At 37.7% G+C, this 22607-nt stretch overlaps 1 protein-coding gene across 1 annotated transcript; it reads left to right on the top strand.

Annotated features, from left to right (window-relative positions):
• Window positions 1-14978: 14978 nt before the first annotated feature.
• LOC141601089 (uncharacterized) lies at window positions 14979-19349 on the top strand. The gene is made up of 3 exons (XM_074421354.1): window positions 14979-16230; window positions 16355-18524; window positions 18722-19349. The coding sequence occupies exons 1-3, from the start codon at window positions 14979-14981 to the stop codon at window positions 19347-19349; spliced, it is 4050 nt and encodes a 1349-aa protein (XP_074277455.1).
• The last annotated feature ends 3258 nt before the right edge of the window (window positions 19350-22607 follow it).

Here is a 22607-nt window from a genome sequence, read left to right as displayed (position 1 = left end):
GTATCGGCACGTAGATGACATTTAAGAGGTAGACATAAATGTTTGAGAGATCACTTGACGATAAACTTACGAACTGTCAAAAATCGTTCCGCGTACCAAACATGCGGCCAATCATCACCGGGTGGTTTGCGGGAGGTGCAGAAATGAGGTATCTACAGTTGTATCCTGTGAAGGATTGCCTACGTATTCATTTTAAAAAATAAAATCAAACCCTTGCGCGTAGTTCGAATAAATGTGAAAGAATAATTATTCTAAGCAAGAGCTTGTAATGAACTAGAAAATGAGCATGAGCTTTACTTACTCCTAAAGCACAATACAATTTATTTGATGATATGAGGATGACGAATTGTCAAAAATGCAAGGGCAAAGTGACATAAGCTTTATTTTAGCAGGCCAGGGGCCGTTTTTTTTATTTCGTGTCGCATGAGCGACACGTAGTGTCACGCGAGGCGCGTTTTTGTTCCTATTCTAGGGATAATATCTTTTCAGTTGGTCAAGGTTAGTCGGATTGGCAAATTCATTCCAATCTAGGTCTGTGATTCTAACCGCACCCCCCGGGAGTATTGACTTGACCAAGAATGGTCCGGCCCAGTTGGGTTTAAACTTTCCTCGTGGATTGACAGGTAAAAGAGCTCTAACCGATTTGAGGACTAAGTCTCCTTCTTTGATATTCCTAGGCTTAACCCTTTTGTTGAAGGCTCGTTTAATACGTGCCTGATATGTTTGCACATTGTGTAATGCGCGCAACCTTCGTTCATCCAAGAGGATGAGTTCTTCATATCTATCTCTCTTCCAATCAGCTTTTGGGATTTGACTTTCGAGTAGAATACGCAAGGATGGAACTTCTAGTTCAACTGGTTGCACGGCTTCCATGTCGTAAGTTAAATAGAAAGGAGTGGCCCCAGTGGGAGTCCTAACGGATGTGTGGTATGCCCATAAGGCAAATGGTATCTTACTTGGCCAATCTCGATAATTGTCAATCATTTTCTTGAGGATTGTGACAACATTCTTGTTGGCTGCCTCTACCATACCATTAGTTTGTGGTCTATATGGCGAGGCAAATGGTATCTTACTTGGCTGTGAGACTAGTGTAGGATGCTGCTTCTACCCATTTGGTGAAATAATCGATTGCCACAAAAATGAAATAATGACCTCCTATTTCGGATGGCGTGATCTTCCCGATCATATCGATTCCCCAAGCAGAAAATGGCCAAGGAGTGTCATGGTGTAGAGTAATGAAGGAGGGACATATTGCACATTCCCGAAGATTTGGCAGTTGTGGCAGTGTCTGACATATTTGATGCAATCGGATTCCATTGTGGTCCAGTAATATCTCAAACGCGTGATTTTTTTTGCCATCATTGGTCCACTCATGTGAGGGCCACATTCTCTATCATGGACTTCTTCCATTACTTTATGTGCCTATGAATGATCAAGGAAACGCAAGACTACACCAAGAGGTGTTCTTTTATACAATTCTCCTTGCATGAGGACGTATTGGGAGGCTAGTAAGCGTATAGCATGTTGTCCCCTCTTATCCATATCCGGCGGATAGGTGTCATTGAGCTTGAAGTCCAGAATGGCCTGAAACCAAGGCACTCCTGGGTTTTCTTCTTCGTCTGTGATTTGGTGCACATAAGCTGGTTCTGACCGTCGTTTGATGCATAAAGGCATTTCTACCATATCATCTGGCATATTAATCAAAGATGCAAGTTGTGCAAGAGCTTCTGCAAATTGATTCTCTTCTCGAGGTAGGTGTAGGTAAGTTACTTGATCGAAGAATAGGGCGACTTGGTCTATCCTGGCCTGATACAGTGCTAGACTTTCACTTCGAATTTTCCAAGATCCCGTAACTTGGTTGATGATCAAAGATGAATCTCCATGTACTTGAAAATTCTTGATGCCTAAGCCTACTGCCGCTTGTAGTCCAATGAGGCAAGCTTCGTATTCTGCTGCATTATTTGTCACCTCGAAGTCAAGTTTAACAGAGAGTGGTGTATGCTCACCTTCAGGAGAAATGAGCAATACTCCTATTCCAAATCCTCTTAGGTTTGACGCTCCATCAAAATAGAGGTCCCAGGAGTTTACATCGGTTTGGAGTATATCCTCATCCGGAAACGACCAGGTGTCTATTGTTTGTGCGTCATTGATGGAATTTTCTACGAAAAACTTGGCGACGGCACGCCCTTTTATAACTTTCAGAAGTACATATTTGAGATCGAACTCTGAGAGCATCAAGGTCCATCTTGCTAAGCGTCCATTGAGAACGGGTTTTTCGAAGAGGTATTTGACAGGATCCATTTTTAGTACACCTTGGCTGAATAGCTAAGCATGTAATGACGTAGCTTCTTTGTTGCCCACACAAGAGTGAGACATGTCTTTTCGAGTGGTGTGTACTTGAATTCATACTCCAAGAACTTCTTACTAAGGTAGTAGATAACTCTTTCTTCTTTCCCAACGGTTGTGCTAGCATAGCCCCCATGGCTGTTTCGGTCACTGTGAGATATAAACCAAGAGGTTGATCTCGTTGGGGAGGCATGAGCACCAGTGGTTTGGCTAGTATCTCCTTGATTCTCTCTAACGCCTTTTGGCAGTCGTCATCCCACATGGTGTGATCTATTTTCTTTAGCTTTTTGAAGATGGGTTCACAGATCATGGTGAGTTTCGATATGAATCGACTTATATATTGCACCTCGCCCAAGAATCCTCAAACTTCCTTCTCCATATGAGGTTGTGGAATTTCAATTAGAGCTTTGATTTTGGAAGGGTCGATTTATATCCCTCGTTGACTGACGACATATACCAGAAGCTTGCCTGATGTTACCCCAAATGCACACTTCTGAAGGCTGAGTCTGATGTTGTACTTTCGTAGTCTTAAGAAGAATTTGCTAAGGTTATTAATGTGCCCCTCTCTATCCTTGTATTTCACAATCATGTCATCCACATACACCTCAACTTCTTTATGCATCATGTCATGTAGGAGTGTAGTTGCGGTGCGTTGATATGTAGCTCCAACATTGATTAACCCAAATGGCATAACTGTGTAGCAATCAGTACCCTATTGAGTGACGAAGGCGGTCTTATGCATGTCTTCTATGGCCATTTTGATCTGATTATATCCTCCATATCCATCCATGAAGGACAACAACGCGTGATCTGATGTATTATCCACCAATATGTCGATATGTGGTAGAGGAAAGTCATCCTTGGGACTCGCTTTGTTTAAGTCTCTAAAATCAGCGCAAACACGGATTCTCCCATCCTTTTTGGGCACAGGTACTATGTTGGCTACCCAATCTGAATACTCGGAAACTTTGATGAACCCGGCTTTGAATTGTTTGTCGACTTCTTCTTTAATTTTAAGAGCCCATTCTGTCCTCATTCTACGAAGCTTCTGCTTTACAGGTTTGAAACCTGGTTTGATCAGAATTCTGTGTTCGGCAATATCCATGTCGATCCCTGGCATGTCTTTGTAGGACCAAGCAAAAACATCTTTGAACTCGTGTAGGAGGTCTATAAAACTGGCCCTTTCAATGGGGCTCAAAGTTGTCCCTATCCTAAGTTCTTGAGGTTCTAGTTCGGTTCCTACATTGATGGGTTCAGTGTTTTCTATAACTGGTGCCCCTTCCCCCTCTTGTATTATTTCTTTAGCTATGTAGGGAGGTAGTTCGATTGAGTCTAGGTCTGGGTCATCCTCATTATCATCGTTAACAGAATTGCATTCAGAATAACACAAAGAGTAAGCAGAATCTGATTTATTCATATTAAAATTTGAAAATAGTTGAAACAAGGAAGCCATCTGTTCAGTAGTCAGTGGCAGTAAAGGGACAGCGGTCGGGACATTTCTCAAACTACTGTTACTACTAGATGCTATGCTAGGAGAAACAAGGGGAGTGAGAGTGATGACTGGAGGAGACTCTCTAGGGACTTCTTTAGACTCCGACTCTGACTCTGACTCGAATTCGTTATCTTCTGGTTCTCCTTTGAACATCTCTCCTTCTCCAGTGGTGAGCCTGAAGAGTCTTCCTTGGTTGTTGGTCTATTTTATTGATTTCCTCCATCCTTTCTGCTGATTCGAACTGGTTTATGTGCCTAGCGTGGCAATGATCTCATCTATGATGCTTTCGGCTTCTTTGATTAAGGGAAGATCCTGGAGGTAGACGTCTTCCTCGCTATCTGTCCATATCCCGTTGATTACCTCCTCTTTTAGGGAGATAAGATGTGAGCAATCTAAGGTAGATTCGTCACTTGTAATCATCAGAACTCCAAGAGGATTCTGAGTATTGTTAGGCTTACCTCCAGGCGGTATGGGTAGGTGACCGTCTTCAATCATGTTATGAAGGACATGTTTTAGCTTGTAACATTTCTCTGTATCGTGTCCCTTACCTCTATGATATTCGCAGTATGAATTTTCGTTCCAGAATTTGGATTTCTTTTCCGGATCAGGTGTAGGCCCTATGGGTTGGAGCTTACCCTTTTTCATCAATCTCTTTAAAGCATTGGAGTACGTATCGCCAATGTTCGTGAATTTCCTTTGTGGGTTATTCTTCTTTGATGATTCAAGAAGGTTAACTTCATCAGTCTTACTAGTAGAGCCGTAGGAACGACTTGTTGAGCCTTGATATCCACGACCTACCGTTTTGGACAGGAGTCCTTTACGGATGTCATCTTCAATTCTTGTCCCTAGTACAGTTAAATCCTTGAAGGTCTTAATGTTTTGGTACCTCAAGTGATTTGCATAAATGGGCTTTAAGTTGTCCACGAATTTTTCCACGAGGGTAGCTTCATCTGGACGTTCAACAAGTTGGGTACTAGTCTTTCTCCACCTACTTAGGAAGTCGGTGAAACCTTCTTTCTCATTTTGGGTAAGAACCTCTAAAGTGCGCATATTGACTTGGATCTCGGCATTATCCGCGTATTGTTTAGCGAAATCGATCGCGGCGTCATCCCAGATGGCGATTTTCTTGTGCTCTAAGGAATAGAACCAATACTTAGGGATGGTGTCAAGAGATGAAGGAAAGATCCTGAAGAACATCTCGGGTTTGATGCCTTTGATAGACATGTAGTCTTTGAAAGCGCGAATATGGTTTAAAGGGTTTTCATGTCCCTTGAATTTCGGGATATCGGTCATGTTGAAGTTGGTTGGCAATTTGGAACTCACGGCCTCATACTTGCGATTGTTTTCTCTATAAATATCATCTTCTTTGAGGTACATCAATTGCTCCTCCAAGTATTGGAGTCGCTTCTCAGCTTCAGTAAGACCTGCGGGAGGATTGGCTTCTTGTGGTCCCCTATAAGGTGGGGGGTTGTCATTCACAAATTCATTCGACACTTCATTTTCTGCAGGAGGTAGCCTAGTTTCTACAGCAACAATCCGGCCCTCGATTGTGTTGAGGCGATCATACACTTGGTCTTAGCTAGTTTGGAGACGAGCGAGCACAACTAGGATTTGATCATTACCATTCTGGGATTGACTGTTGCTTGTGGTGCTAGTTTCAGGCATCTTGGAAACTGGACAAGAGATCGACGACGAATCAAAACATGGTCGACCATTCTAGCACACTTACTAAAAGAAAAGCCTCGACTCGTGAAGTGGTAGTGTGCCACTTGTGTCAAGTGAGGTTTGAAAAAATGGCAAAGTTTTGAAACGTTGGTCCTAGTCAACTATAGTATAGTTGTAGGAGTGGACTCGAAGTGAGGCTTTGGAATGGGCTTTGAGGCCCGAAGTTTGACTCGATTTTTGGATAGAGTTTCGACGGGTTTTGCGCTAATTTAGGCCATTTTCGAAAATGTTTACATTTTAAAAGAGGTTTTTTAACTTTACAAAATTCGTCATGGTTTTGTTTGGAAAATGGTGATCACATATGATACAAGCATTCATACAGGCATTATAACGGTATGCTGAGTGCATTTAAATGGTTTTGGTTTAAAGGGTGGGTTGCCATACCGAACAATCAAACTCGGGGTATGTGGAGAGGCTCGTACCAAACAGGAGTAAGGCAGATTCCTAGTCCATTCCCTCGAGTAGTGAAAGCCCTTGATACAAACATGAGTAAGCATCATGGTATGGTTGACGTCAATCGTTATCCATACTTAGGCCCAGATAAGAAGTTGGACCATCAATACGAGACGATTGGTCGAATGGGTTTGGGTTGGGTCTAGGAAGGCCGAATAAAACGATCTAGGAAGACCGAGTTATGAAAATCGACAACTGTCTCATATAAACTATTCCCTAACCTTGTTCACGTTTCACCCTTGGCAACACGTAAGTGTATTACTCCCCAGCGGAGTCGCCAAACTGTGGACGCGGGCCCACGGGGTCGCTTGGGAAACAAGCGTTTGCATTTATGGAGTCGCCACCTATTTATTGTGGAAAATTGGAAACCGTTCGAATACCTCGCGTCATGTCAACACACAGAGTAATTACATGAACACTAAGAACTTGTTACCCTTAGCATTATATGTCTAGAATGGCTCTCGTGGATGCCAATGAACACGGATGTTCACAGAGATCTGGAGTAAGGGGTGAGGGTACGTATTAGGAAGCTCTTTTGATCGAACACCTAATCCTGCCCGCCTCGATAGCGGCCTCTACTAATGATTAGGGAAAATCATGTATACTTGATATGATGTCTGTTATATGCATGCAATGCAACATCCAATAAATTAATCCTAACATGTGAGAATTAACTAAGTTGGTGAAACACGTAATTAAACATACATTAGGGTCGAAGTAGGGATTTAGGGTTGATTACATATGAAAACAAACAAACAATAATAAAGAGTACGAGAGAATACAATAATTGAAAATTACAATAATTACAATGATTAATGATTGATCTACGTCGAAAATACATTTAAAACGGATATTTTGAGAAAACAAAAGAGAAAATAAATTAACGAACAGATTTATGGTGATAATACGGGTAATAGTTGATTAATACGTAAACTAATAAATTAGGTCAAAGCAATAACGGAATTTCAGAGACAGAACTCAACCCGGAACAGACGCAGCAGAGCTACGTCCCTTGGAAGAGGCGCAGTGGTCACTGCGTCTGTTCCTAAGATGAGTTCTGGTTGTGAAGCCGGAACTACATATTGTTAATATTCTTTGGTGAATTAATGCTCGATTATTGATATTCGACTCAAGTGAAAGTAATTTAACAGGTTATTTACATATGAAAGGGTCATAAAAATAATAAAGGACGGACTCAAATTAATTAGAACAAGATGAATCAATTACAAACTAAGTTTATTAAAACAAATTGATTGGGTTTAATAATGTCAAACTATTGATGATGATGACGATAAACAGATGAAAATATAGCAAAGGTCGAATCACAGAGACTTGATATGGACAAAGCGAATCTCTAAAACCCGGATTTGATTTAATGATGAAAACCCGCAAATATTAATTACTTGGGATTCAAGACGGAAATTAAAAGTGATAAATTATTAATGAACTATGTATTAAAATTAGTATACGAACGAAATAATAAACGAACAAGAAAAGACGAAATAAAACAGACGAATTGATAGAGGACGAAGAAAGAAGAAGGAAAGCAGGAACTGCGGCAGCCTCAGGAAGAGGCGCAACAGATGCTGCGTTCCTTCTCGACATTAGTCTCCCGTTAATCCGTAAAAAGGTTTGAATAAAAGGTTTTATAAATCGGTTTTAAACATGCTTTCGACGTAAATCTTACAATGACTAGTACAAAAGTAAAATACAATAATAAAAGATGGGATTTACACCCTCAAACTTACATGTTTGACGAAACGAGATTAACTAAGTTAACGATTAGTGATTGCTCGACTCGAATGTACGGCGAAAGTGCCCTCGCAAGAGGAATTAAACTAAATTGATTAAGTTGATTGAGTGGAGTTGGTCAAATTGGTCGACCATGCAAAACGAGGCTGGTACTCAGAAGGATCCGAGCTTACGTGGTCGAAAGTTCAAGCACGTAGACGCCAATAAGCAAAGAGCATGGTCTTAGAATGCAAAGGGAAAAGAGAAGGGCGGACACTCGCGTTAGAAATATGAGGAACGAAGGTCCCTATTTATACTAATCACACGGAGGAATTAGAGTTTCGGTAAAATTTTGGAAGTAAATCTCGAAAAGATCTTAAAATACGCAGAAAGGAGCTGGGGAAGAGGCGCAACAACCACCGCGGCTCTTGGAAGAGGTGCAGCAGGTGCTGCGTCTTTTCCCCAGATGTTTCCTCCTGCGGAAGAAAGATTTTTCGCGTTTCTATTATGGAATTGCGGTTGATCACAATTTCCTTATTATTTAAAATATAATTTCGGAAAATACTTTGCCAAAAGATTAAAAAGATTGAAATATAGAATAGAAATATTCGGAACATTCCAGAACATTCTGACTCGGCATTTTAAACAGTTATTAGAAAATGAAGACGGTTTTTGACCCGGACTCCAAATGTACTCTAATTACTGTCAAAACGACCGTAACAGCACGTAGATGACGACCAAGGGGTAGACATAAGTATTTGAGCTATCACTTGACGATAAACTTACAAATTGTTATAAATCGTTCCGTGTACCAAACATGCGGCCCAATCATCACCGGGTGGCTTGCGGGAGGTGTAGAAATGAGGTATCTACATCATGCCATCTTTATAACGGGAAAAGGAAGTGGCATTTATAGCTTGTTAATGGCGGATACCAGATGTTATGTTTTTTAACTTGTAACTTGTATTAGTTTGACCTTCAAATAATGTATTCCACGGTCCTATTGGTGTCGATGTATTAAGTTTACATAATGAATTTCTTATTAGTTATTTAGGCTGTGTCTAAGTTTCACAAAGTAATATGTACGATTCCTAAAAAAGGGTGTAATTTGTGAATCCTACATCTTTGTATTAAGGCAAAAGTTCAGACCCTTGTTCAAAGTAAACGATTTCACACATTTAAGTCTAGGTTTCACGAAATCATTTTCCAGTTTCACAAATTAAGGTCTAAGATTCACAAAATAAGGTCCAAGTTTCACAAATTAAGGTGTACGCTTCACAAAATAAGAAATTAAAAACGTCGTAAATAAACAATTGCACACATTTAAGTCCAAGTTTCACGAAAACACCTTCCAGTTTCACAAATTAAGGTGTAGGATTCACAAAATAGGAAACAAAAAAACTTCGTACGTAAACGAGATTTCACACACATTAAGGTCCAAGTTTCATTAAAAATGACCTTCAAGGTTCACACAATTGCGTAAATTCCTTCGCTAAACAAAACCAACTGACCAAATGCTTAAGTTTAAAACCAAAATAAATAAATAAAAACCAAAATAAATCAAACGTAGAAAAGAATAAAACATATTTAAAACTTGCGTTTCTTCCATCGTCATCATCCTCACACGTACATCATTCTCTATTCTCTACTTCTTCCACTTCTTCCTCTTCTTCCGATGTATCCCCTGTGAAGAGTTAAACCTTAAATTAGATATTTTTTTGGAAAAATTATAATTTCTACGAATATACATAATTAATATTAAGGGACATAAAGAATGAGATTGCTATGTAAAAATTCACGTAAAACGGGCTTAATTAAATCAATTTTTAAAAAAGGGAAAAAAAAAGAACTTGCTTCAAAACTCGAAGAAGATTTTGACCATAAAATTAATTGACAAATGGATTATGTATAGTTTATTGGTTAATATACCACATGTGTATCAGAGAGGATTCATATATTTCCTGCTTCTCATATAGTTTGCTGCTTCCGCATAGACATTTCCTTCAAATTGCAGCAACTGAAATTTAAAGAAAACAGTAGAATAATAAATACTTGATTTCCAGGTAATTTCAACCACTTATGACCAAGTTTCGGAATATTATCTTCTAGTTTCACAAAACAAGCCCTAAGATTCACAAAATAAGAAAAAGAGCAATTAGGTGATTTCAACCACTTATTACCAAGTTTCAGAATATTATCTTCTAGTTTCACAAAACAAGCCCTAAGATTCACAAAATAAGAAAAAGAGCAATTAGGTGATTTCAACCACTTATGACCAAGTTTCGGAATATTATCTTCTAATTTCACAAAACAAGCTCTAGGATTCACAAAACAATGTCTGAGATTCACAAAATAAGAAAAAGAGCAATTAGGTGATTTCAACCACTTATGACCAAGTTTCGGAATATTGTCTTCTAGGTTCACAAAACTAGCTCTAAGATTCACAAAACAAGGTTTGAGATTCACAAAAAAAGAGCAAAATACATAATTTCAACCATTTATGAATAATTTTTACAATATTGCCTTCTAGTATCACAAAACAAGCTGTAAAATTCACAAAACAAGGCCTATGATTCGCAAAATAAGAACAAGAGCAAAATAGGTGATTTCAACCACTTATGACCAAGTTTCAGAATATTATCTTCTAGGTTCACAAAATAAGCTCTGAGATTCACAAAACAAGGTCTAAGATTCACAAAATAAGGAAAAGAGCAAAATAGGTGATTTCAACCATTTATGACCAAGTTTCAGAATATTAACTTACAGGTTTACAAAACAAGTTCTAAGATTTACAAAACAAGGTCTGAGATTCACAAAAAAAAAAAAAAAAAGCAAAATAGGTTCAACCACTTATGAAGAATTTTTACAATATTGCCTTCCAGTTTCACAAAATAAGCTGTAAAATTCACAAAATGAGGCCTAAGATTCACAAAATAAGATAAAGAGCAAAATAAGATTCGTATCTAGTACTTCATGAATTTCTGATTGAATCATGTAATTGCCGACAAAAGAGTGTTAGTGTGTTAATGTGAATCTAGAACTTGCTATACTTTCTAAAAACAGTCTAGTTTTATACAAGTCATTGTATGTATGAAAATAGAATACAAGTGTTTCATGCAAGTTAAGGTACCAGCGGCCAAATTCAAAACTCTAATGATGCAAAAACGGTAAAATAATGATCCCGCGGGAACCTTAAGCATAAACATTCAGAAACGAGAAAAGTTGAGTCTCAAGTTTGCTCACTATGCAATGCTCAGGGGACAATCAGACGAAGACGTAAACTACTACAATTGGAATCGGGGGACCAAATTTCAATGAGTTTCACAAGTCTCTAAGGCATGGTAAGCCAAGCTTACCTGCAGAATACAGTATCTTAATTACAAAGTACGTGATCTCAACCAATTATGATCAAGTTTCAGAGTATTATCTTCTATATTCACAAATCAAGCTTTAAGATTCATTAAACAAGGTCTGAGATTCACAAGATAAGAAAAAGAGCAAAATAGCTGATTTCAACCATTTATGACCAAGTCTCACAAAATTACCATATAAAATCACAAAACACGCTCTATGATTCACAAAATCACCTTCAAGGTTCATAATATCAAAACATATAATCCGCAAAATTGAGCACAAATTTTCACAAATTAAAACTAAATAGAAAACAATAATTAGAGCTTCAAAAAAAGGAAATACCTGTTTCAATAGCACTATTATCATCAACCGTTGCGATATCTACCATCTCCATAGCAATTAGAGCTGCAAAATCATCAAAAAAAAATGTAATAAGTAGTACGAAATTGCGAGGTAAATGAAATCGCTCAATCTTGATCAAATTCGGACGTTATATTTACGAAATCGCTCAATTTGATCAAATTCGAACCTTATATTTACGAAATCGCTCAATTTTCATCAACTTAGAACCTTGTTTTTTCGAAATCGTTCAATTTCGATCAATCGAGCCTTATATCATCAATTTATTATTGAATTTTTCGATCAATCGAGCCTTATATCATCAATTTATTATTGAATTAACAAAATTATATGAACATGCTCAAGTTTGATAAAAATTATGAAATTACCTCAAAACTGCTCGAAATCTTTTGCTGAAACTGCTTAATTTGATGAAATCTTCTTCTAAAATTGCTTAATTTGATGAAATCTTGTTCTGAAATTGCTTAATTCGATGTTGTTTTGATGAAAATCGCTGCTTCGATTCTCCGAAAACGAAAAATTTGGGGAACTTGTGTGCGAAATTGTTTTGTTGTTTTTGTAGTGAGAGAATCTGGTAATTTATGTAAACTAAAGAAGAAGGTAAAGAACTTGGGCCTATGTGTGTTTTAGTTTAGAGAGGGAAAGTATTTTGGCCTAAATGAAAAGATTATGAAAGACCCTAAATTTCCAGCCCAATGAACAATTGGAAATCAGTCCAATGTAACAATTTGGTGAGGTCGGCCGCCTCGCCATAATTAACAGCCTCACCGGATCCGGCCCTCTCTCTCTTTCTCTCTCTCTCTCTCTCTCTCTCTCTCTCTCTATATATATATATATATATATATATAATTGGGTTGAAACGTTGTGGATGCGCCATGTGGCATTTCAACCTTAATTACGGTCATTAATTACAGCTGATCATTAAATACGAACGTAATAATTGCAGCATTAATCTCAACAAAGTATTAATTATTGTTTAATAAATGTTATTATTTAATCACATCAAATAATTACAATCGTTTGATTTTAAATTTATTATAAAAATATTTTGACAAAAATTCTAACATATAAATTATTGCGTTTATTGCGAAAAATGCTTTATTTTTTTTTTTTTTTTTGGTGAAAGGTAAAAATTCCATTAAGCACAACAGCTATTACAAGCTACAATTTACAAACAAACCATTTAAACATCCCAAAGGATATAACAATTACATTTGAAGACTATTAAACCATGCTCTATCTCTACTATCCATCCCCAGTTCAGTTTTAGTCTTCAACCAGATATGCATCTCCCTGATTAGCTGCTGAAACACCAATTCAGGTCGAATAAAACATCCCTCAACTCTAGCTTTGTTTCTCTGCATCCAGATTTGATATAAGACAGATTGTAGAAAAGCCAGCAACACACCTTTTTCTAGTCTTGGAAACTGAGCACTGCCCAATCCACATGAGAAGGCTGGTATTAGGCAGCACCAGTCCACACTTCTGAGCAAACAGCTCCAGTAGCCTTCTGCTGTATTCACACTCCTGAAATAAATGCTCCACTGTTTCAGACGCATTAAAGCATAACACACAGAGATCATCACTCACAATGCCCAAACGAAAAAGTTTCTCCTTCAATTGCAAGGCATTCCTTTGAATCAACCATCCAACAAATTGATGCTTGGGAATGCACCAACTATTCCATATATGGTTAGCCCACACCATACTCTGGAATTTTTTTCTCAACAATTCATACCCTTGACTGACAGAGTATCCCTTAGTATCTAAAGTCCAGTGCCCATTAGAGTATCCAGAAGCCAACATATCCCTGACTCTACAAACATTCTTCCACCCCCAACTAATATCACCACTGGGAATATACTCAGACCAATTATTTCCTTTTAAATAAATTTGATTAACCCATCTCACCCACAGCCTATTAGGGCAACAGTATATCCACCACACCAACTTCCCAACCGTAGCATAATTCCAGGCTAGGCTATCCCTGATACCTAACCCCCCTTCATGCTTAGGAGAACACACTTTATCCCAACTGACTAAAGGAACTCTGATATAATCAGCACTACCATCCCACAAGTAGTTTCTGCAAATAGCATTAACTTTGTTCAGAACTCCTTTTGGGATCACAAAGATATTAACCCAATAACTATACAAGGCAGTTAAAACAGAGTTAACTGTATAATCACAAAGATATGAGAGCTTCCTTGAACCAAAGCTCCTAATTCTTGCTATCAATTTCTCCACAAGAATATTACAATCACATTTCTTCATTCTGCCACAAGTAATAGGGACTCCCAAATACCTGAAAGGGAGCTGTCCTTCAGCAAACCCAGCAATCTGGAGGATATCCAGTTTCACCCATTGTGGAACCCCATTAAAATAAGCACTGGTCTTACTTGGATTCATCATCAACCCAGATGCACAAGAGAATGTAGCAAATGATCTAAGCATCACCATGATAGAATCAGTGTCCCCCTTACTAAATAGTAATAGGTCATCAGCAAACATAAGGTGGGACAACTTCAACTTGCTGCAAAGAGGGTGATGCTTAAAAGGCATATTAGTGGTGGTGTACTGTAAAACTCTACTCAGATACTCCATTGCAATAGTAAAGAGGAGTGGGGATAGAGGATCCCCCTGCCTTAACCCCTTACCACCCTTAAAGTGCCCAAATACTTCACCATTCAAAACCAGAGAGTAAGAAGCTGTCTCCACACATTCCATAATCATACTGATAAACTGTAGAGGCAACTTCAGAGCAATCATCATCTGCTTCAAGAACTTCCAACTGACAGAATCATAAGCCTTTTTTAAGTCTACCTTAAGCATAAACCTTGGAGATGCAGCTTTTCTGTTATAGCACCTCACAATATCCTGACAAACTAAAATATTTTCAACAATACTCCTCCCCTGAATAAATCCACCTTGATTATCACTAATGATAGAGGGTAAAACTTTGGCAAGTCTATTACACAACAGCTTAGAGATACACTTGTAAATCACATTGCAGCAAGAGATAGGTCTAAACTGGGTAACATTCTGGGGAAGGTCAATTTTTGGGATCAAAGTGATGAGGGTATGGTTAATTTGTTTAAGCATCTTGCCATTAATAAAGAAGTCATGCACAGCCTTACAGATAAGATCACCCACCACTCCCCAGGCATCCTTAAAAAATGCACTTGAGTACCCATCAGGACCTGCAGCTTTATGAGAAGGGATTGAGAACATGACCTGTTTGATTTCAGCATTAGTGACAGGTTGCAACAGAAGATCATGCTGCTCTGAAGAACATACTCTTCCCATTTGAACAGTGGCAATTGAGACATCCCTGGTACTAACAGCTGTGCCCAAAAGTTCCTTATAGAAATCCAAGAAAGCATGCTGAATATGGGTAGTATCTTCACACACATGTCCTTTGAAAAATGCTTTAAATAGAGTATAACTTTCATTATTTTAGAGAGATTAAACAAACTAGAGAGAGGCACGATTTAGTGGATTTCAATCTTGATTAGCAATGGCTCGTCAAAAACGCAATCAACCTAAATCTAGTAGAGTAATTAGATTAATCACTAATAATAATTCAAAAAAAACACCAAAAACACAGACTAATAATAGTATTTCCAATAATAATCCATCCGGTTCTAGGTTTCAACATCTTACACCTGAAATTGATGATCCTCAGGTTGATATCCAGCTTGATGATCACGTTTTAGATGCCGATGGTGAAATCAGGCCGTTTCAATTGAGTAATGGCATGGATTCAATTGCGGAGGAAGACTCTGATGATGGGAGTGTATGGACAGAAGTTTCGCGCTCTGGGTCTGCTACATCTGATAGGGCAAGTCCTCTGAAATTGACTAGTGCTGATACTGATGCGGAATTAGATTTTTGGTCAACAGCGGTGTATTGTTACGTGATGGGTGCTAATCCACCGTTCAAAGTTATTGATGGGTTTGTGAAGCGGGTCTGGGGATATACTGATTATGATCAAATTTCTTTCCATTCGAACGGTATTTTCCTGGTTCGTTTCAAAACCGAAGCTATGAAGCTACGAGTTCTGCAATCTGGGCCTGTGTTTTTTTATAACAAACCTGTAGTAGTTAAGGAGTGGACTCCTACTGCTAAATTGGTTCGTGAGGCTGTTGATATGGTACCTATATGGGTTCGATTCTATGGCCTTCCTCTGAAGTTTTGGGGGAATGCGTTGATGAAGATTGCGGGATTGGTAGGGAAGCCAGTGCGTTGTGACAGTAATACTCAATTAAAAACATTTATTGGTCATGCGAGAGTTATGGTTGAGGTTAAAATGGGTGGAGATTTGCCTGATGTGGTTGAATTTACTGATGAATTAGATGTTACTCACAGGCAATTTGTTCATTATGAATGGAGACCAACGATTTGTTCTGACTGTAAAGGAGTTAGACATGTGGCGCGAGATTGCAGGAAGAAACAACAACCTGGACCTGTGAGGAAAGTGTGGGTGCCTAAAGAAAGGGTGCAGCAACCTGTTGCTGTACCTGCTCCACCTGCACCAAACCCCCCAGTCAGGCAGTTAGTTGTGCAGCCTCGTTCTAAGCCTGTTCTTTCCAGAGGTTTAGTGACTCCACAACCAACTACTTTTACTTCATTTTCACCTATAAGGATGCTTACGAAATTTTCAAGGCAGGGTGGTATGAGTACTGGCAATGGGAGAAGAACTTTTCTGGAAGTATTGAAACATTCAGTTCAGTATAGGAAAGTGGTAGAGGAGGATGTGGCTGGCCCTAGTACTTTAATTGAGAATGGGTAGCATAGGGTTTTGGAATGTGCGGGGTCTAAATAGTGTACATAAACATAAGGACATTAAATGGTTTTTACATTCTAATAATATTGGAGTTTTTGGTTTTTTAGAAACTAGAGTAAGAACAACTGCTATCAATAAAGTGCATCAGAGAATTGGGTCTCAATGGAATATGGTGCATAATAATGAGAGTCATGAGGGTGGTCGTATTTGGATTATTTGGGATGCTGGTAACTATGATGTTGTTGTGTTAGGGAGTGAGGCTCAGGTGATCCATACTAAAGTCACTTATCTTCCTACAGGTGCTGTTTGGTGGATGTCAATGGTGTATGGGTTCAATAGGCTGAGTGATCGTGCTACCTTATGGAATTCTATAGAAACTATGAAGAGTTTTATTAATGGGCCATGGGTTGTCATGGGAGATTTCAATAATGTTTTGGCAATGAATGAAAGAATTGGTTCTGAAGTTTCTACTACTGAAGTGAGGGAGTTTCAGGAGTGTTTGGATGTGTGTGGGTTGAATGACATCCCTGCTCAAGGTGCCTTTTTCACTTGGACCAATATACAGGAGGTTGGGGACTTGAAATTCAGCAGAATTGATAGAGCCCTAGTGACTGATGAGTGGCTCCTTCATTTTCCTAACACCATTACTATGTTTCACCCTGAAGGTTTATTTGATCATTGTCCTTGTACAATGACAATGAACCCTGATATTGCAAGGAAAAAGAGCAATTTCAAATACTTTAATATGTGGGGCAAGGATCCTGGGTTTCTGAAAATTATTCAAGACGTTTGGAGTACTCCTTTGTATGGGTTTAAAATGTTTCAGGTGGCTAAAAAGTTGAAAATGCTTAAGAAACCTCTGAAGGAGCTGAACTCTGAAGCTTATGCTGGTATTGAAATTTCTACAAAGGTGGCCTTGCTTCACCTGCATAGTGTGCAAGGTCAGCTGCACCTTGATCCTACTAACATTGGGCTTCAACAGCTAGTGAAGGAGGCTTCTGACCTTTACAGAGATAGGGAGGCTGCACTGAGCAGTTTTATGTCCCAGAAAGCCAAAGTTCTATGGCTCAGTGAAGGAGATGATAATACACACTATTTCCATAGTGCTATCAAGGCAAGGAGGATGCAGAATAGGATTTTGGGGATCCATGATATGGAGGGTAACAATCATACTACTCCGGCTGCAATTGAGGAGGCTTTTATAAATTATTACAAGACCTTATTGGGATCTAACAGAAGGGTAACTAAGGTTCATAAGGGCACTGTTCAACAGGGGAAATTGGTAACTAGTGATCACTGTCATATTCTTACCTCAGCTGTAACTGAAAAGGAAATCAAGGATGCTCTTTATTCCATCCCTGCCAACAAAGCACCTGGGCCTGATGGATTCTCCTCTCAATTCTTTAGAGATTCTTTTGATATTACTGGGACTGATATTATTGGAGCAGTGCAGGAGTTTTTCTCTTCAGGAAAAATGCTCAAGCAGATCAACTCCACTACTATAACTCTTATTACTAAGAAGACCAGGCCTAATACTGTGGCGGATTTTAGACCCATTGCGTGTTGCAATGTGGTCTATAAAATCATTTCTAAAGTGATTTACACTAGACTTGCCACAGTTTTACCTGACATTATCAGTGAAACTCAGAGTGCTTTTCTTAAAGGACGGGATATTGTTGATAATATCCTCATTTGCCATGACCTGGTTAGATTGTACAAAAGGAAGGCTTGTTCTCCTAGATGTATGATGAAGGTGGATCTAAAAAAGGCATACGATTCTATTGAGTGGGAGTTTATCAAGCAGATGCTGAAGGCTCTTAAATTCCCTGATCAAATGGTACATTGGATAATGGAGTGTGTTACTACTCCTTGGTATACCTTGTCTCTTAATGGTTCTAACTTTGGGTATTTCCAAGAAAGGAGAGGGATTCAGAAAGGTGATCCTATGTCCCCTCTGCTATTTACTATTTGCATGGAGTATCTCAGCCGGATAATGGGTTCTGTTACTAATACCATGGAGTTTACTTATCATCCCCTTTGTAGAGCACTTGGACTGAATCATCTGTGCTTTGCAGATGATCTTCTAATGTTCTGCAGGGGAGACAAGGAATCAATTATTACTATACTTCGAGCATTTGCCACCTTCTCTACAGTATCAGGGTTGGTGATTAATCGTGAGAAGTCTGATATTTACTTCAATGGTATGCGCAGTGATGATGTTCAGTATGTCTTAAGTGTATCCGGTTCAAAGAGGGCCGCTTTCTTTTCGATACCTTGGTATACCAATCTCGTATAAAAGAATGGCAGTGGGTGATTGTTCTAGGCTAGTTGAGAAGATTGTGCTGAGAATTCGTGGTTGGGGTGCCAGAAAGTTAAGTTATGCGGGCAGGCTTGTTCTGGTTCAGGCTGTTTTGTCTCAACTTCATAGTTTTTGGACTCGTATTTTTATCATACCGCTTCATCGTGATGGACAGGATTAACCACATATGCAGGAACTACCTTTGGTGTGGGTCTGATGAGTTCAACAAGACACCACCAGTTGCTTGGGATAGAGTTTGTACAGCAAAAAAGTATGGAGGTCTTGGCATTGTTAATGGGAAAAACTGGAACATGGCTATGTTAGGCAAGTATGTATGGTGGTTAGCTGAGAAAACTGATCATTTATGGATAAGATGGGTTAATCACATGTACATCAAAGGCCAAAACTGGTTGGATTATTCACCTACGGTTAGTTCCAGTTGGACTTGGAGGAAAATTTGCCAAGTCAAAGATATACTTAAACCTGGGTATTGTCAAGGCAAATGGAGTACTAATGCTGGGGTTTATACTGTTTCGGTTGGGTATACTTGGTTGCAGGGTAATCCTTTACCTGTACCATGGTATCCTGTTATCTGGAACAGGCTTAACCTTCCCAAGCACTCCATCATAGGTTGGCTGGCTATTCAATGCCGTCTGTTAACAAAGGATAGGTTACTCGGTTTAACATCATTTCGGATGGATACTTGTGATATGTGCTTAGATCATTTGGAGGATCATAATCATTTGCTCTATAAGTGTAGATTTAGTGCTTCTTTGTTGGAGGTCAGTTTGGCGATTGGTTGAATATTACTCTCCCGATCGATATTCGAATCGGTGCATAAGGTGGAGGTGTCGTTCCTTGATGAAAAAACATATCGTTATCACTGCTATCATGGCTATGGTTTATCAAATATGGACTGCCCGCAACATTTGCAGAGTGGACAACAAAATGGTTCATCCAAAGTTTGCGGTTAATAATGCTGCTGTTGTGGTGAAGAGTAGAGGACAAGCATGGAAATGGACGTCTAAATTTCAACGTTTGCATTGGATGCCTTAGATGTAATTCTAGCTAGTTTTATTTTCTGTCGGTATCAATGCTCTTGCACTTGGTGATTTTGTACTGTAAATTTTTAATTATTAATATAATTTTCACATTTCACCAAAAAAAATTTCATTATTTTTAATGAAATATTTTGATATGCATAGATGATTAAAGTGAGTGTCTTACAAAACTTTACATTTACGTAAAAAAATATTTTGAGAAAATTATAAACCTAGACCATTAAATTCATCAAGAAAAATATATTTGGAAGAGTTATTATATTTATTACAAACAAAACTTAAAGCTAACTACAAAAGATAAGCTTTTATAGTGTGGAAATGTCAAAATTATATTGCGACAAATTAAATACACATGAAATTTTTTTTTAGAGTTTTAAATAATGTGATAACGAGTATGTATGTACACAGTGATCACGAGTACATTTTAATAATCAAAACACAAGTAATGATTATTAAATACAATAGTGTTATATACGACATGAAAAAGTAGAAAACATATTACACTTTACTTTAATAGTTTCAATTAAATATGTATACGTCAAGTATAAAACGACATTAATTATGGCTAACTAGATATTACTTTTAGTTAAATATTTTATATGTTACTCCGTATTTTTTAAATACTTTGAAATTAAACCTCAAAAAATAATATTTGAGAATGTTCAACCTATTATATTTATAGGTAAATTCTTAAACATCATTATATATATTCTGTAGTTGTTAAAAAAATGTGCAAATTTCTAATAGATATATTTGACACATATCAAATGCAAGATACAACCAAAACTTTCGAATAAGTTTAGTTTGAACCTGATATGTTTGCTCCACAAATATTACACGGTGTACATAAAAATTTGAAAAGTGCCTAAAATTATATTCACAGCATTTTGAATATATTAACTAATTTGGAGCATAAATCTAATTTAAGAACTTAATGTTGATTGTTACATTATTCGAATACATTTCATTTTAATTAATATGATATTTGATTAGTTACAAATTTATTTATAAAACGTTGATTATCCTTAACTAATTATCACTCATTAGCTACTCCGTATAATTAAAATTGGAGTTGTATTTTATTTTAATACATTGAAGTTATACCTAAAAAAATAAGATTTGAGAAAGATTAATTTATTTTATTTATAAAAAAAATATTAAATGTTATATATGAATTATATTATTTTTCTTCAATTATAATAATAAAAGTTTCAAACAGGCCGCGCAAAACGCGGGATACTACCTAGTATGTATTAATCGCCGGCTCAAATTACCATGGAATTGGTGTGTCAATATTTTATTATCGTTATCATGGTATTGAATACTTAAAGCGGGGTTGAGAACGAAATGTGAAACGGTCATGGACATCTAAGTTAGCACAATGACTAAGAGGCGAGTCGGATACATTGTGTAAAAGTGTCGACTGTACACCTCTATGGTACATTTAGTACTTGGTGCCTATGAGTATTGGTAGTAGTAGTAACTAACGAGGAAAGCACTTGGAGGTTGGGCATGACGGCGTCGAGGGGGATGTCAGGTTAGGTCGTTCAACCGGACAACAACAGGGGTCGGTCAACCTGCGGATAAATAGTGTTGGAAGTCATGGCTTTGCGCCAGGAATCAAAAGGAATTAAAGGGAATCTGTTTAATGACCTGGGCGCCGCTAGACCATTGGCGTTTTGGGTTCCTTACCTTTATGCACGAAATATTGAAAAAACTAAGCCAAAACTTGATTTCATGTATAACTCACGCTTACATCGTATAAGAAAAAGCATATCTTTAATATTGTCATAGTTCGTGACTTATGTCTTGCCTAAGCCCTAATTCTCATTATTTCTAATTATAATCAAGATACTAAAGAAAACAAAGTACCGTCTTCGATTCGGATTCGTTCTTGATCAATCTCGCAGTAAGTTCAACTCATCTCCATTATTTTAGTTTAATTTAGAATGGGTCCAAACTCCAAAGTAGGGTTTTAGGCAAAAAAAAAAAAAAAATTGATTTGTATTTGGGTGAGTGAGGTGGTGAGTTGGTGAGGTGATGTATGGAGCGCTAAAGTGGGCTGTTAGGGATCTGGGCCCTGGGGTTCTAGAATTGATAATAGGCAAATGGGTGGACTCCTCTTATCAGGCCCCATTGTATGCTTTGGACTTGGGATGATCAGTGTTGGGCCATGTAAAAGTGGGCCAAAATAGGTAACACTTAAGCTCGGTTTGACAATGTATTGCAGGTACCTATTTGGTCAAATTAGCTTATTTGACCAAAATTTCAGGTACCTGTAAGCGTTCGGCAAAGAGTTTATTTAACCAAATAACTTAGCATTTGAGTTTTCAGGTACCTGATTTTTTTTAAACTTTTTTACCCCTTAAATATAACCCTTAATTCATACTATTAAATAATTATCATATCCTTTTACATCATTTGACCAAAATCAGTGACCTTTTTAGTTAGTTTGCCAAAAAATTTTTTATATAATTAGTTACCTTATTAGCTATTAATTTCCAACTACCTTATTAGTTAACTTTTCAGGTTTCAATTACCTTTACAGTTTTCGTTACCTTTTCAATTAGTTTCCAAACAGAGACTTAACACGATTCGTAAATTCAATCTGATTCGAGCAATCTTTTTTAGAGTTAAGACCCGTAAAATTTGACATATAACCCAATCGAGATTAGTTTGAAATAAACACATCTCAATCCAAATATAAATTTATGTTGATCGTGAACATATAAAATATAAAAAGGAGAAAGAATCAATTGATAAAATATTTTAGTGGTTTTTAATAACAAAAACAAATAAATAAAGTAACCCAATTTTTATAATTGTTTCGAAATAAATAATGCAAGCAATTAAGGCAGTTAAATATGGATAACAAATTCTTAATCTTTTTTTTTTCTAAATTGTTTGTCCAGTTTCAAAATAGTAAAATATAAGTAATACCCATACTTCTTCCACTCAAATTAATACGTAACGCATTGTACTCATGTACTATATATGGTA

This window comes from Silene latifolia, chromosome 9 (genome assembly GCF_048544455.1).
Source record: "Silene latifolia isolate original U9 population chromosome 9, ASM4854445v1, whole genome shotgun sequence".
In the NCBI taxonomy this organism is placed as follows: domain Eukaryota; kingdom Viridiplantae; phylum Streptophyta; class Magnoliopsida; order Caryophyllales; family Caryophyllaceae; genus Silene; species Silene latifolia.
Note: the sequence above shows the minus strand (reverse complement) of the source record. Positions and strands in the feature narration are given on the sequence as shown.

Coding starts and splice junctions, on each gene's coding strand:
- LOC141601089 (XM_074421354.1), top strand. CDS start 14,979: ATGGCTCGTCAAAAACGCAATCAACCTAAATCTAGTAGAGTAATTAGA. Junction 16,231..16,354: donor GGAGGATGTGGCTGGCCCTA/GTACTTTAATTG, acceptor TTGGTTTTTTAG/AAACTAGAGTAAGAACAACT. Junction 18,525..18,721: donor GCTTTCTTTTCGATACCTTG/GTATACCAATCT, acceptor CGTGATGGACAG/GATTAACCACATATGCAGGA.